The 16,541-nt window shown below is 37.2% G+C and overlaps 1 protein-coding gene and 1 pseudogene across 4 annotated transcripts in view; both read right to left on the reverse strand.

Annotated features, from left to right (window-relative positions):
• PDXDC1 (pyridoxal dependent decarboxylase domain containing 1) overlaps positions 1–16,541 on the reverse strand; it is a 63,369-nt gene that overhangs the window by 37,960 nt on the left and 8,868 nt on the right. For 2 of the 4 annotated variants that reach the window (XM_074196468.1, XM_074196467.1), the window contains exons 2-3: positions 3,674–3,747; positions 2,992–3,063 (exon numbers count right to left, since the gene is read on the reverse strand). In XM_074196468.1, the coding sequence (XP_074052569.1) occupies positions 2,992–3,063; positions 3,674–3,747 (146 nt within the window). The remainder of the gene's footprint in view (positions 1–2,991; positions 3,064–3,673; positions 3,748–16,541) is intronic. The other 2 variants (XM_074196470.1, XM_074196469.1) reach the window with 1 other exon arrangement.
• Positions 8,209–13,383, reverse strand: LOC141495044 (transmembrane protein 199 pseudogene; annotated as a pseudogene).

Raw genomic sequence — 16,541 nt, forward strand, 5'->3', positions numbered from 1 at the left:
TAGATAGGGAGAGAACAAAGAGTTCAGTATGACTGTGAAGTTGCCAACAGCAGTGACTAAAAGAATGATGGTGCCCTCCAGAGAAAGAGAATATTTGGAGAAAGATCTAGGTCCAAGATGGGAAAAGATAATGAGTTCCACCTTGGAAATGTTAAGTTTAAGTTGCCATTTAACTAACAAAAACCCACCAAGAAGCTAATGATATGTTAATTACACACACATATATATATACACATATATAACACACACACACAGACATCATTACCTTCTGTCAGGGGGAAGGGAGACATGTTGGAAAAACAAATAAATAAAAAAGTTGATGATATGGCCCTAGAGCTCAGAAATAACTGACAGCTGAAACAATGGGAATGGATAATTTATGCTCATGTAAGGAATGTAGAGAGAAAAGAGTAATGAACCCAGAACAGAGAACTGAGCTTAAAGGATAAGAGACTGATGATAATCCAGCAAAGGAAATAAGATATGGTCAGACTGGGAGGAGACAGCATATTAACAATCAAAGAGTACACTAGCCTACACTGTGATGCCTACTCCCTGTGTAATCCTGGAAAAATCATCTAACCTTCCTCAAGTATAAAACTAAGGGTTGATATTAAATAGCCCAACGTTCCATCCGGCTCTCAGTCAAGGATCCTATTAAATCAACAAGCCAATAGCATTTACTGAACATTCACTATTTACCAGGCAATATGTTAAACAGTGGGAATGTCAAGAAACAAAAGACAGTCCTTACTTCCAAGGAGTTCTCAGTATAACGGAGAAGACAACATGCAAACAACTATAACAAACAAGACACAGACAGGATAACCTGGAGGCCATTTCAGAGGGAAGGCCCTAGTATTAAGGGGTTCTGGGAAAGGGTTCTTGCAGAAGGTGGATCTTCAGCTTAAGACTTGAAGGAAGACAGGAAGAGGAGATCAGATATGGGGGACAGTTAATGAAAATACTTAGAATCAAGAGATGGAACACTGTGTAAGAACAGCAAGGAGGTCAGTCATTAGATAACCAATATGTGGAGAGGGGAAAGGGGTAAGAAGATTGTAAAGATAGGAGAGGGGCAGGTTATGAAAGACTTCAATAGTCAAAGTGAAAATTTTATAGTTGATATTGGAAGTCATATGGAACCAATGGAATTTTTTTGAATGGGGGAGAAGGTGGAAGATGGTCACAACTGAGCCTCTGGAAGACCACTAGGCTAGCTGAGAGGAGGATGAACTGGAGTAAGAGATATACATGAGACAGGCTATTGCAATAGTTCAGATGTAAACTGATGAGAGCCCTGCACTATGGTGGGAGCAGTATTTGAGAGGAGACATCTGATAGAGATGTTCTAAAGATAAAAATCAACAAACTGGACATGGGGGAAAAGGGTGAGGGGGAATCAAAGATAATATACATAATGCAAGTCAATCAGAAGATGGTAGTACCCTTGACAGTAATAGGGAAGTTAGAAAGAGGAAAGGATTAGAGGGTAAAGTTAGTGAGTTCAATTTTGGAAAATTTGAGCTTAAGCTATTTACAGAACATCTAGTTTGAGATGTTCATTAAGCAGTTGAAGTTGTGAAACTGGAGGTCAAGAGAGGAGTTAGGATTGAATAAATGAATCTAAGAATGATTAACATAGTAATGATAATTACATGCATGGGAGGTAATGAGATCATCAAACAAACTATAAAGAGGGAAAAGAGAAGACCACACAAAAAATAGTCTAAAAGGAGAAAGAAGAAGATGTAGGACAGAGGCTTGGGGCATAATCCGAGTGAATATGGGTCATGAAGAAAGAAGAAAATTTAGAAATGTAGGAGAACCAAAACAGAATAGTATCATGGAAACATTTGAGAAGAGTATCAATAAAAGGGTGACTTACAATGTCAAAGGCTTCAGAGAGGTTAAAAAGGAAGAGGGTTAAAAGAAGAGGTCGTTAGATTTGGCAATTAAGAAATCACTGATAACTATGAGGATTGTAATTTCAGTTGAATGATGACGATAGAGTTAAGCAGAGAATGAAAGTATTAAATAAACGGGAGATATCAATTATATACGGCCTTTTCAAGGAGGCAAGTCATAAAAAGAGACACAGAATGATAGCCAACAAAAATTGAGAGATCAAGTCAAGAGTTTTTTGATGGTGACAGATAAGAAAATTTCAGAAGCCCAGGAAATATTGAAGATCATTGGGAAAATGGAAATGATAAAGAGCAGCAATTTGTAGAAGAAAGTAAGAACAGGATAGCATATTCAGGTGGAGAGGGTCAACTTTTCATGTGAGATGGGTCAAGGAGCAGAGAATGGTCATGGTATCAAAGACATGAGGCAAGATTTTCAGCTAAGAGAAAGCAGAATCCAAATCAGCAGGCTAATGAAAGCCAAGGGAAGAAAAAGTATTCAGGAAAAGGAGAAAAGTAAAACAAAAATGAAAATCAAGGTCATCAGAGACAGCAATTAAAAGATCATTGGCAACCTTCAGAAGAACAGGTTTATTCAACTTGAAGAATGTTAGATGATAATATGAAAGGTTGTGAATTTAGGAGAAAGTACAGAAGTGGATCTTCTAACAGTTTGCTTCAAAAAGGGAGAAGAGAGGGGGTGGCTAGGTGGCACAGTGAATAAAGCACCGGCCCTGGAGTCAGGAGTACCTGGGTTCAAATCTGGCCTCAGACACTTAATAATTACCTAGCTGTGTGGCCTTGAGCAAGCCACTTAACTCCACTTGCCTTGCAAAAAAAAAAGGGGAGGGGGAGCAGAGAGTAAGATGAGTACCTGAGAGGATGTCAGGGTCAGATGAAGTGAGTTGAGATATGGTTACAGGATCAGATTTATTACTTCAGAATCATAACAATAGTACAACTTAATTCAAATTTGTTAGATTCTTGTTAAGTAGAAAGCAGTACATTACTGACCTGAACATTTTAGTCTTTTTAAAAAAAAGTTTATCTAACAAAATTGAGACTAACCTACATTGTTACCTACCTGCCCTGGAGTGGTCCTGGAATATCTCTTGGCGCATACTTCTTTTCATTCTCTTCCTCAGCTTTTCTAATACTAAAAAAAAAAAAAAAAAAAAAAAAAAAAAAAAAAAAAAAAGCTGTGATACATATGAGAATTCTGTTCACATTATTATCATTTTTTATTTTTTTAAGGCAATGGGATTAAGTGACTTGCCCAAGGTCACACAGCTAGGCAACTGAGGCTGGATTTGAACTCAAGTACTCCTGACTCCAAGGCCCATCCTCTTATCCCCTGCACCACCTAGCTGCCCTCAGTTCATATTATTAAAATAAATCTAACTTTAAAGAAATCACATATTTTCCCCTATCACATCTTCCTCCTCATTTTTTTAAAGAAAGTTTTGTTTTCTTTAGAAAGATAGAGATTTTTGCTAGTTTCACATGCAAAATGAATTCAGAGGAAGAAGAGTTATTCATAGATTCAAGCAAAGATAGTGAGGAAATGAAACTTTTAAAAGATATTCAACTGGATTTATGACCAAAATTACATATATTCAAAATTCTTTAATTAAAACATCCTCTACTTGTTAAAAAGCAGTTCTAAAATTGAAGAAACTAAGCAATACACATGATACCATAAGAGGCCCGACAGAAGGAAACTAGTTTCACAATTTCGAAGAGTTAGTAATGTTCTAGGTGCCTACCTTTGATTGTCCTCTAACATCTTCATTGCTTCATTAAGATTTTTTCCCATTTCAGCTAGTGTAGGGTCAACCATCTATTATATAAAAAGATAATTGCATATTAATAACCCTCTACCATTCAAGAAATGTATTTCAATCAGCAAATTACTACAGTCAAATACTTTAGGAAATAGTTATTTAACCTACAAGTCATAAAAATGTTTTTACCCAACACAAGAGCATACTAGTCTATAAATACTACTTTTCCTTTATCATACAAAATATACATGGTGCATTCTTTTTAAGCCTGCAATAAACATCTTATAAGACACTAACAAACATTTAAAAAAAACCTGGTGATAATCTGGGATGATCAAGTGATAGTTATTAATAAGTCACAAAATATATTTGCCAATAAGATCTTAATTGGTCTCCCTGTATCCAAAACTATCCTCCCTGTAACTGAACTTCCACAAAGCTGACAATGACCTGACAGCAAGGTAGTAATCTTGATCCTGGAGGCTCCCTTTTTTCAAATTGCTGCCCTTTATCCCTACAATAAACTGTACTCATTCCTTAAGAACGAAACAAAAAAATCATTTTACAAGTCCCTATCATGGTCTCAAGTCCTAAAGTTCCTCTCTTACAACAACTCAGAAACTACTTCTATAACTTATTCTGATTTCTTAACTTTTAACAATCTGTTTTCCAAATTCACCAGCTGATTAAAATTATTAATAATTTCTTAACTATTAACTCTAATGGCTTCAGCTTTCATACTATTTAACCTTGCAGCAATTTTTGATACTGTCAACTGTTTCCTCCTTCTGAATACTTTTGCTCACTGGAATTTGGTGCAGTTGAAGTGCCATTTTGAGATCTGCTCTTTGGAAAAACCAATTTGGAGAAAAGTTCAAAGTAAACTGAGTTAAAGCAGGGACTTCAATTAGGAGGCTATTCCAATAATCCAACGAGGAGATGAGGGAGAAGAGAAGAGAATAAGAATTTATATAACACCCCTAATGTTCCAGGCACTGGTGCTAAATCCTTTACAATTATTGTCTCCTTTGATCCTCACAACCACCCTACAAAAAGGTATTATTATTATTATTATTATCCCCATTTTAAAGTTAATTTAAGGTCAACAAGGTTAAGTGACTTGCCCAGTGTCATACAGCTGTAAGTGTCTTGAGGACAGATTTGAAATCAGGTCTTCCTGACTTCAGGCCCAACACTCTATTCCCTACACCACCAATCAACTAGGATAGTGATTGTATGAATGGAGAGAAGGGGACAAGAGATGTGAAAAGAGAAATGTGGCTGACTTGATATGCAGAATAAGTGAAAGGAGCTGAAGATAACACCAAAATGTTGAATCCTGTTAAGCAGAAGAATGGTAGTACCCTCAATAGTAATAGACAAGTTTAGAAGAGGGACTGAACTGAATAATAATGAGTTCTGTTCTAGAATATGTTTAATTTGATATCATCCAGTTTGAAATGTGTAAGTCCAATCTTGATGGTTTGGAACTAGAAGTCAGGAGAGAAATCAGGATGGGATGTAGAGATTTGGGACTTATATGCATAAAAATAAAAAAGGAGCTTTGAGATATAACCATAGTTAGTGAGAATGACATGGATCAAGCAAAAGGAGGCTAAAACCAATTAAATAGATAGGAAGAGAAACAAGACCTAATGAAATCATGAAAACTCAGAACAAAAAACATCCAGGAAGAGGTTGTCCACCAGGTCAAATGCTGCAAAGATGGGAAGAAAGATGAGAAAAGCTCATTAGATTTAATAATTAAGAGAGCAGTAGTACTTTAGAGAGATTTGTTTGAATTGAATGATGAGTTCAGAAGTAGGAATGAAAAAAATTTAAAAGAAAATGAGGGGCAGCTAGGTGGTGCAGGGGATAGAGCACAGGCCCTGGAGTCAGGAGGACCTGAGTTCAAATCCAACCTCACTTAATAATTACCTAGCTGTGTGGCCTTTGGCAAGCCACTTAACTGCACTGCCTAACAGAGAGAGAGAGAGAGAGAGAGAGAGAGAGAGAGAGAGAGAAGGAAATAAAGTTTTTACAGTACAGACAACTTTTTCAAGTCAGGAAAAATATTGGATGTCACCTAGTAGGGGAATGTAAAGACTAATAAGGATTTGGGGTATTTTTATTGTTTTTTTTAAAGGAAGGAGTAATCTTGGAACATGTTTTTTAGGCTGCAGGAAAGGAATCAAAGGAAGGAGGAGGCTGGAGATAAAGGAAGGTAAAACAACCTATTAATGAATATGGGAAAGGGCAGGATAAATGGTACACAGAGAAGGGGGTTGGTCTCCACAAGGAAATCACTTACTTTGCCTTGAAGACCTCTAGTAATAGGAAACCCATCATCTTTCAAATTCACTTTTATGTAGTTATAATTTTCATCCAGTTTTCCTTACATTAACTTAAACCTTTCATCATTTCTTAGTTTTGCTCTCTGTAGTTCAAACAAACAAGATTCCTCTTCTAATGAAGGCCTTGCAAATGCTTCCATCACACCTCCCCCAAGTTCCTTCTTGACTGAACATAACCAATTCCTTCATCTTCTCACCATCCTGGTCACTCTTTACTGGATAACGGACAATTTGCCAATGCTAAGAATTGCTATTCTTGACAAAAGACTCATTTCTAAAATGTACAGAGAACTGAGTCAAATTTACAAAAATAAAGCCATTCACCAATTGACAAATGGTCAAAGGATCTGCAAAGGCAATTTACAGATGAGGAGATCAAATCGATCCATAGTCATATGAAAAACTGCTCCAAATCATTACCTATTAGAGAAATGCAAATTAAAGCATCTCTGAGATACCACTCACACCTCTCAGACTGGCCAATATGACCAGAAAGAACAATGATCAATGTTGGAAGGGATGTGGAAAATCTGGGACACTAATATATTGTTGGTGGAGCTATACACTCATCCAACCTTTCTGGAGAGCAATTTGGAATTATTCCCAAAGGGCAACAAAAATGTTGATCCAACAATACCACTACTGGGTCTATACCCTGAAGAGATGATGAAAAGGGGTAAATACATCATTTGTACAAAAATATTCACAGCATCCCTATTTATAGTGGTAAAGAATTGGAAATCAAGTAAATGCCCTTCAGTTGGGGAATGACTTAACAAACTGTGGTATATGTATGTCATGGAACACCACTGTTCTATTAGAAACCAGGAGGGATGGGAATTCAGGGAAGCCTGGAGAAATTTGCATGAACTGATGCTGAGTGAGATGAACAGAACCAGAAAAACACTGTACACCCCAACAGCAATATGGGGGCAACCTTGATAGACTTGCTCACTCCATCAGTGCAACAATCAGGGACAATTTGGGGCTGTCTACAATGGAGAATACCATCTGTATCCAGATAAAGAGCCGTGGAGTTTGAACAAAATTCAAGGACTGTTCCCTTTAATTTAGAAAAAAAAAATCTTATTGTCTGATCTTGTTATCTCTTATACTTTTTGTTTCTTCCTTAAGGATATGATTTCTCTCTCATCACAATCCATTTGGATCAATGTACAACATGGAAACAAAGTAAAATAAAATTTGATAAACATGTCATTAGCACATTACTGATTTAACAAAAAAACAAAAAAATCTAAAGAATAGTATGTCGGGGGCAGCTAGGTGGCACAGTGGATAGAGCACCAGCCCTGGAGTCAAGAGTACCTGAGTTCAAATTCAGCCTCAGACACTTAATAATTAACTAGCTGTATGGCCTTGGGCAAGCCACTTAACCCCACTGCCTTACTTAAAAAAAAAAAGAATAGAGTGTCAAGGACAGATGCCTAGTACACACTATCAGAAATTTTCTCTCCCTGTCACTTCCCAAGGACAATGATTCATGATGACTACCCTTAGGGTTCAGTTATTCAACTAGATCTAATTCAACTAAATATACTAGTATCCAGCCTATAACAGACCACTTTATCTGTGCAAAGAGTACAAAAGATTTTGTTAAATCTATGTAATCTGACCTACCATTCTAGTAATGCTTTCAAAAAAGTAAATGGTTAGTCTTGTATAATCTGTTCCTGATGAAACCATATTAACTCTTATTGAACTAGTTCTTACTTTCCTTTCTAATCAAAAACCATCCCCTTAATAACCTGTTCTGGAATTTTGCCAGTAGCCAAATTCAACTTCACAAGTTTAAGTACTCCATCCTCCTACTTTTTTTTTTACGTATTTTATCATACTCTCTTTTCATTGGTTCTTCTGAGATCATCATGTTCCATGATTTGCACAACCATATATCACCAAGGGAATAAAAGATACAACAATGAGTGCCATTAAATAACTAAAAGTCCTATGCAATCCAAACCAATCTCATAACATCCAATTCTAGGCCCATCTTCAGCACTAATTCAAAGATTGCCTCTTCAATTTCATGTCATAATCTGGGCAATATGCAACATTCTTAAAGAGTCTCACAAACAAAAATGGGATAATTTTTACAGCTAGAAGTGTTAACTTTTAAAAATTGATGTTTTATTTTACCTTACCTAGTGAGCTAATTTATTTGCATGTCATGACAGAACCTCCCTGATGTCATGGTCCTCTTCAAGAAAAAAGGACAACTACAAAACAATAACAAAAATATCTCTTTTTTAAAGAAAGATCTAAAATGGAAAAGAAAATGTTTGGCAAGACCAACACATGGGTTATGTTGGACTGTATATATGCAATATTCTACACAAGAGTTTGCCATTCTGGCAGTGAAGGAAGGGGAAGTACATTTTCTCGACTTTTCTCTGGGTCATTCCAAGTTATTCTAACTAGAAAATTCAACTGGGTTATTTTCAATATGTTTGTATTGTTAAGATTATTTTCCTGTGTCTATTTCTTTCACTCTGAATAACTTCTTTTTTTTTTGAAGGCCAGAAATCTTTGAGCTCGATGGCAGAACAGTGAGGGAGCCTTTTGGGTAGCAGGGTCTGAAAAAGGACTGAGAACTTGATGCATATTCTGTGTACACTGCTCAAACATGAAGCCACCACAGAGACCACATCAAGGCAGCGTGCACAAAGCCTCAAGACGTTTAAAAATCACAGTGCAATGGGAAAGTCTGATAACAAAACCCAGAGTTTATGGGAAAAGGGGTTAGGAAAAGATCATTCAAAAACTTTCATCAGTGACATATTAAAATAAGAAACAATAGAAATGGTAGCAGTTTTATACATGCTAAATGGTTAAGAAATACATAAATACTACAATAAATAGCAGTAGTGCCTGCAGCTTCAGGCTGATACTCTCTCTGCCTGGTCCCAGGATTGTCAGAGTCCAGGCACTTCTGGGGAGAGGGTAGAAACTCCTGAGTCAGGGGTGGATCCTACCCAGAGAGGAGGGTGAGGAGAAGATGTAGAGACAGACCAGCTCTCCTCATACCATAAGACAGAGGGCACTTAACCTCAAAAAAGCCCTGAAATTGGCTTGTGAAAGTGCGTATGGAAGGGTGGATGCTTGTGCATTGTGAAGAGGTGTGGTTTTCTGGCAGGTGAAATGGAGTAGAAGCAAACACAAAATCTGTGTTATGCTCAAACTTTTTGAATATACTGATCACACTAGGAACAAATTCACATTTTTCAAAACAAGCATCATTTGTTCTTTTTGGACTAGAGGAGATTAATAGAAGCCACCTTCCCTGAACACAAGAGGAGTCAAAACAGGGATTTCTGTGCTTAAAAATAAACATTCAGGGGTGGCTAGGTGGCACAGTGGATAGAGAACTGGCCCTAGAGTCAGGAGTATCTGAGTTCAAATCGGGCCTCAGACACTCAATAATTACCTAGCTGTGTGGCCTTGGGCAAGCCATTTAACCCCATTGCCTTGCAAAAAAACAAAACAAAAAAAACAACCTAAAAAAATAAACATTCAGCTTTTAGCCCTGCTTTCTCCTGGATCTTGGAAGCAGAGTCCAGAGTGCTTGGAAGACAGGAAGCCTCAGAAGCATCAGATATAGATCAAATATAGATAACTATGCAAAGATGGATGAGAGGAAGAGCAAGAACTCTTAGGGCCAACATAGAGGCAGAAGCTAAACTGGGCAAAAGGCAATTCTTTTGCAAGATCCTGGGTTGGAGGCTGGATCTGAAGGTTTTTTGCTGCCTCAATATTCTCTGCTGTTCCTCTGACTCCAAACACTGACCACCTTGGAGTGGTCAGTGACTGCAGCCCTGTGATGTTCTAATGCAGGCAGCTGTATTTGGAGCGAGGGCTCAGATGATCTGGGGATGTGGGTGAGGATGAAGTCAGGGATGGGATATAGACCTAGCCCTCTTCCTTGGACCTTAATACAAGGCCAAGTGCAAAGGAGGCAGAGTGAGGAGAGACATGGAAGGTTAAGGTTCTGAAAGTTGGGATGGCTGAAGAAAACAAGACCCCTCCCCTCCTTCCACCTCCTCCTTGGGACATGCTTCATATCCATGTGGAGGCAGAGCCCTTGTTAAAACTCCAAGTTCTCCTTCCATAGCCCAGACCATGATATAGAGCTCAGCCAGACCCACCATGGAGGCAACAATGACAGCAGCCAGCACCCTCACTGCCATTTCTGAGAAGATGCCATTTCTGGCTTCCTAGGTAAGTGCAGGTAAAAGCTGCTGCCACAGTAATGATGAAGTTGAAGATGGCGAGGACCACTGCCTTCACTGACCTCACTTGCTGTCCAACATCAGCTAGAGTCCCACCCCACCTTGGAGCCCGGCAAGAAACATTTCGGGTGATACGCTTGTACTCCTCATTGGCCAGCTGCACTTTGATCTGTTCCAAGTGAGCAACCAGTTCTCAATTCCTGGGGGTGGGGTTTCACAACCTCGGGGAGATAGATCTCACTGCTTTCCAGGAGCTCATGAAGGAAGAGAGGGAAGCCTTGCTGGCAGAGGTGCTCGTGCAGCTCCTGGAGCAGCCAAAGGGCGCCAGGGGTCCTCTGCCCCGGCCGCCCCCTCCTTGGTCAGGGCCACCTCCTGCAGGGCCAGGCCGGCCACCTCCAGCTCCCCACCCAGGCCAAGGGCCTGGCATAGCTGCCGGCCAGCACGGAGGCCACTCTGAATAACTTCTGGAATCTTCCCATACTCATTTTAATTCTTCATATTCGTTAGGTTGTAACACACTCATGTACAATAATTTAACCACTTTCCAACCAAGGAACTTCTACTATGTTTCTAATTTTTGATATCAAAATAAACATTACTATAAATATTCTGGCATACATGGATCTTTCTATCTTTGACCCATTTATATGACTTTGTGTATGCTTAACCCTACGATCTCTGGGTCAAAGGACATGACTAATTTAGCCAGTATAATTTCAAAATGCTTTCCAAAATAGCTGGATCAATTCAAAATCCTACCAAACAATATATTAGCATGCCAATTCTTCCAGTGCCTACAAAACTGACTATCTCTACCTTTTGTCATCTTTGTCAATTTGTTGGGTGTGTGGTTCAGTCTTGGATGGCTTTTTAAAAAATCTTTTATTAGTGATTTAAATAATATATTCATATTCTTTACCCACTTACCTCATTAAAGTGTTTTTTTTATGTGTTTATTTTAGTTCCAAATATATCTTGGATATTAGACCTTTATTAGAGATTCAGTTATGTGATGCAAAGATTTTTTGTTTATGCAATTTTACTGCTGGGAGAATGGGATTCTTTCCTCCTTATAAAAAATCCTGTTTTGCATCTTTCACATATTGATCCTGGTTTGGCCTTACTAGGGACCAATCAGAACAAGTCCAATATAGACAGTCCTTTATATGCTCACAGCTACAATACCTCATTCTTTCCTTATTCAGGGATAATCTTCATATAACCCAGACTCAAGGTCTTCCATCATTATGGTTGCCTTTCTCCAGTGAATCAATCTCCTTTTAAAACCATGGCCCCTAGAGATGATAGGATCCGATGGTCCTTAAGGTCCCTTTCAATCTAGGATTCTTTATTCCCATGATCTCAGTTTTGGTTTTCATTTTATTAATTTCTGCCTTAATCGTAATATTCTCCCTCTTTTCTGGAGAACTCCAGCATATTATTTAGTTCCCATGTGTAAAAATTGTTCATGATATTAAAATGAATCTAAGTTTGGAAATCTGGAAATCAAATCCAAAAGTAGTTACTACTCCTGGAAAGAGGTGTTATGAGGATGAATAAAAAAATAATGTATTTAAAGTGATTAATAAACCACACCATATACCACTTAACATTATTATTACAAACCTCAAAGAAAAATAACCTCACAATGCAGTATCACTGAGAAATATTTAAATGTCTAAGTAACTCAAAAGAGTATAATACAGGTATCACAATATAGGTATTAACTCTAATGTTGTAGATGAAACCCATGTAAAGCTATATATTACATGTTCTCTGGACATCATCACTCACTCACTTTGCTTTTGTTGTGTAGGTAGTTAGGTCAAATTCTTTAGAGTAATTTGGGATCTCATTTTAGCATAATTTACATATTCTAAGGCTTGATATAATCAGCATGATGACTTCTGAAAATTGGAGCATCTGGAAGACCATCCCACCTATATGGAATCTCCTGTCAACTTGGACTCTAGATGGATTTCTTCCAATCTTAAACAAACATATAATTCTCCCTATTTTATTATTCCATTAATATTACCTCTTTCAAGGAATACTTCATGATTTTGAAATCTGCACAGCAAATAACATGTTAGAAGGTTAGAATTTAAGATGTTACTTTTGTCTACAAATCAAATACTAACTACAATGCAATCATATTTTCCACATTTTTTAGTCAACTATGTGATGGTCAAGATGTAGTCTACTGTGAACAATATGAATTTCTACCTCCTCATTTCAATTATATTCATCAAAGATGTTCTCAATACATGTGTACAATACAGATATTATTTTCATAATTTTAAAGAAAGGAAAGTAGGTATACAAGTTAATAATAATAGATGTTCTAGCTCTTCTGAGTAGTAATAAATTTCAAGACCTTTTTTTTAATTTCCTCATTTTATCTCATCCTTCTTCAAATACTTGAGGCTCAATCCTTCAGTGTCTTCATATCTGTTACCTCCAGCATGAACTGCCTCTGTGTATACTTAAGTCTAATTCAGTCTAGTCCAGTTTCCCCTATTTGTTTGCTTGAGTGTCATTTTTCATTTCTTCTACAATCTGAAATTGTGATGTTAAATTCTAATTATAGTCATTTCACTAACTATAAAATATTTGTTTTAAAAACATTTTATAGAAATTTTCTAACTTTCACCTCTTTGTTGCCTCACAGTCTTATCCTTAAATGCCCTTTGGATGACAAAAATCCTCCTTCACTTACCAACTCCCCTCCCCACCATGAGAAAAAAAGAAAAAAACATTATAAACACATGTGGTCAAGCAAAACAAATTTCTCATTAGCCATGTCCAAAAAATTATTCTGGGTCTTTTATCTCTTCAACAGGAGTTGAGTAATGTTTCATCATTAGTTCTCTGGAATCATAGATAGTCATTATACTAATCAGAGTTCCCAATTCATTCCAAGTTATTTGTGTTTCTCTGTTATCATTATACTGTTCTGGTTAAGCTCATTTCAATCTGCCTCAGTTTTGACAAATCTTCTCAAGTTTCTCTGAAACCATCTCCTATGCCACAACTTGTTCATCCATACCTCAATTTTGGGTACCTCCATCAGATTTCCATTCTTTGCCATCTCAAAAAGAGATATATTTTTGTAAACAAAATTTCTTTAGCTTTGGACCAATCACTTCATTAATCTATTTTTCCTCTAATTCTCTGTCCCCACCTCAATTCTGTTCATGCGAATTCTTTCATCCTTTTACCAGTTCAGTGTCAATTTCTCCCACCACTTCTTCCTCTTAAATTGTATACCCTAATTATATGAGATAATTTTTTCTAACTTTTCTTCCTTTCTAATCCTATCCCTAACAATGTATTCCTCTTTCCTTTCTTTCCCTTTTTCCTCTTAAGACCAAGCCATAACTGAAACCACTCCCAAAGCTTGTGTAATGAGATTCCCTACATGACCCCTGATGAGAGGGTTCAGATGTGATCCATATATGTTCTTCCTATATTTGAATGTAAGTAATTTATTCTTTTATAATCCCTTACCACTGTTCATAAATGTTTACCTTTTTGTTTCTCTTCAGTCCTGTGTTTGACCCTCAAGAGTTTTCATGAAGTTCTGACCTTTTTATCAAGAATGCTTTCAAGTTCTCTATTTCATTAAAAGATCCATTTTTCCACCTTAAGTATTATACTCGGGTTGGCTAGTTAAGGTAGTCTTAACTGAAAGCCTATGTCCCTTGTCTTCTAGAATATTGTATTTCCAAGATCTCTACTTCTTAAGAGTAGTGGTTGCTACATTATATATGATTCTATTTGAATTCCCTCTTTCTGGATGTTTGCAGTAACAGATGCTCTGAATTTTGGCCATAATGTCCCTTCAAGTTTTCATTTTGGTGTTTCTTTCAGGAAATTACCATTGGATATTTTCTATTTCCATTTTGTTATCTGGTTCTAAGGTATCTGGACAGTTTTAAGATTTCTTTGTGACAGGATATTAGGCTCTTTTTTTGTCATGGCATTCATGATTCTTATTTTTTATTTATCTACTCTGTGGCAGGCATTGTGCTAAATTACAGGGATACAAAACAAGGCTCAAAGTCTAATGGGGAAGACAAAAAGCACATGTACAAACATATACAAAGTAAGCTACATACAGGATCAAGATCTGATGATGATGTTTGTCCATCATTTTCAAAGAAGACCATGACATCGGGGAGGTGATGCCATGACAAGCACATGAAATGGATTTGCATAAAGGGGTGCTGTGCTAAGTTACCAGCTTCACTTTCTCCTCCAGAGCCATCTGAGTCCAGTGGCCAGGCATGAATCAGGATGACTGGAAATGGCCCTAGATGTGGGGCAATCAGGGTTAAGTGACTTGCCAAGATTATACAACTATTAAGTATCAAAGGGTGAATTCTAACTACCATCTTCCTGATTCCAAAGCCAGAGCTCTATCCACTGCGCCATCTAGCCGTCTCTAGTATGTCAACAGGACACAATGAACAGAGGGAAGGCACCAAATGAAGGGGGCTTGGGGAAGACTTCTGTAGAAGCTAAGACTTTAGTTAGGATTTGAAGGAAGCTAGAGAAGTCAGTAGTACAGTCCGTAGGCTCTGGCTATCTCAGTTATGGGTATCTTCTCTGACTATTCTCTGGTAGCCCGAGCTCAGAACTAAGAGCGTCTCATTCCTAGAACAGCTATCTTTTTTGGATAGAACAGGCCAAGTCAGGGAGTGAGGTGGATGAAGATTAGAGAAGGGCTAATTTATAAAGGTCTCTGAATGTTAAACAGAGCACTTTATATTTAATTATGGAGGCATTAGGGAACCTCTGGAGTTAATTGAGAGGGGTGAAAGTGGAATGTGACATGAACAAATATTTGCTTTAGGAAAATAACATTAGAAGCTGATTGAAGGATGGACTGAAGTAGGAAGAGACTTGAGACAAGCCTCTTACAGATAAAAGTAGTTCAAAACCATTAAACTGTAAGCTCTACCACCCTGTTAATGAAAGTGAAAACTGGTTCAATTACTTTGGTAGACAATACAACACACAACAGTTAGAAAAGGTTTTTGTCTAGTCATCCCAATACCAGAACTCTATCATAAAGATGATGGGGGGGCAGTACTATTTGATTTATAAGAGCCCAAATAGTAAATGTAATCTTTTACAGAATAGCAAAGAAATTTGAAATGATATAAATTGAAGGAAAAAATTAAAAGGACATATATATTTTTTGTTTGTTTTTTGCAAGGCAATGGGGGTTAAGTGGAGGACATATATTTTTGATCCCAGTACTCCAAGACATGTTATTAATGTAGGCATTTGCTCCAACAATATACAACACAGACCATCCATGAATGACTGTCCATCTTGTGTAAACCTCATCAATACATCTCTATGCAGGAGTTTAAAATAAAACGAGGGAAAGAGAGCTAGGGAGGGAGCAAGAAGGGTTAGAGTTTCTCTAATTTTCTTCAAACTATGGGTATATCAATGTAGTATTAGGGATGTACATTTGTTGTTCCTCATTCTAGCTACATGAGCAGCACAATGTCTTTTCCAGTCATACATTTCTCTATATGGCTTTTCTTGTGTAATTATTCATAATGTGTAACAGCCTATTCACAGATACCATGCTTTATATTGCTTTTGGTAAGATCCTTAAGTTCAATTCTTCAGAGACTGAAGTATTCTGTGACAGTAGCTATTATATGATATCACTTGGAAGAATAATAGTGATAAAAAATTAAGCTTTTGTTTCAAGGAAAAATTTTGGGTCATTAAAAGAAATGTATAATTTACCTAGGGCAAGTCATCCTAGGCCACTCTATTCCTACCTATACATTTGACAATTACCACTTTAAAAAAGTCATCATTTTTACAAGAAAGTGTCATAGTTACTATTGTTACATTTAAAATTTTTCTTTTGTTTGTAATTTTATTGGGATATATAGGGAAATGAAGGCAATTGCAAAACAAGAAATTTTAAAACTTCTTTTTCATTTAAAAAATGAGGAAAGGGGATTTGCTAGGTGACACAGTGGATAAAGGACCAGCCCTAGAGTCAGGAGTATCTGAGTTCAAACTCGATCTCACACTTAATAATTACCTAGCTGTGTGGCCTTGGGCAAGCCACTTAACCCCATTATTGCCTAGCAAAAACTAAAAAGAGGAAAGGATCGATATTTATTAAGTTTTTTTGCAAGGCAAATAGGGTTAAGTGGCTTGCCCAAGGCCACACAGCTAGGTAATTCTTAAGTGTCTGAGACCACATTT

The sequence above is a fragment of the Macrotis lagotis genome, chromosome 8 (assembly GCF_037893015.1).
Source record: "Macrotis lagotis isolate mMagLag1 chromosome 8, bilby.v1.9.chrom.fasta, whole genome shotgun sequence".
Taxonomy (NCBI): Eukaryota; Metazoa; Chordata; class Mammalia; order Peramelemorphia; family Peramelidae; genus Macrotis; species Macrotis lagotis.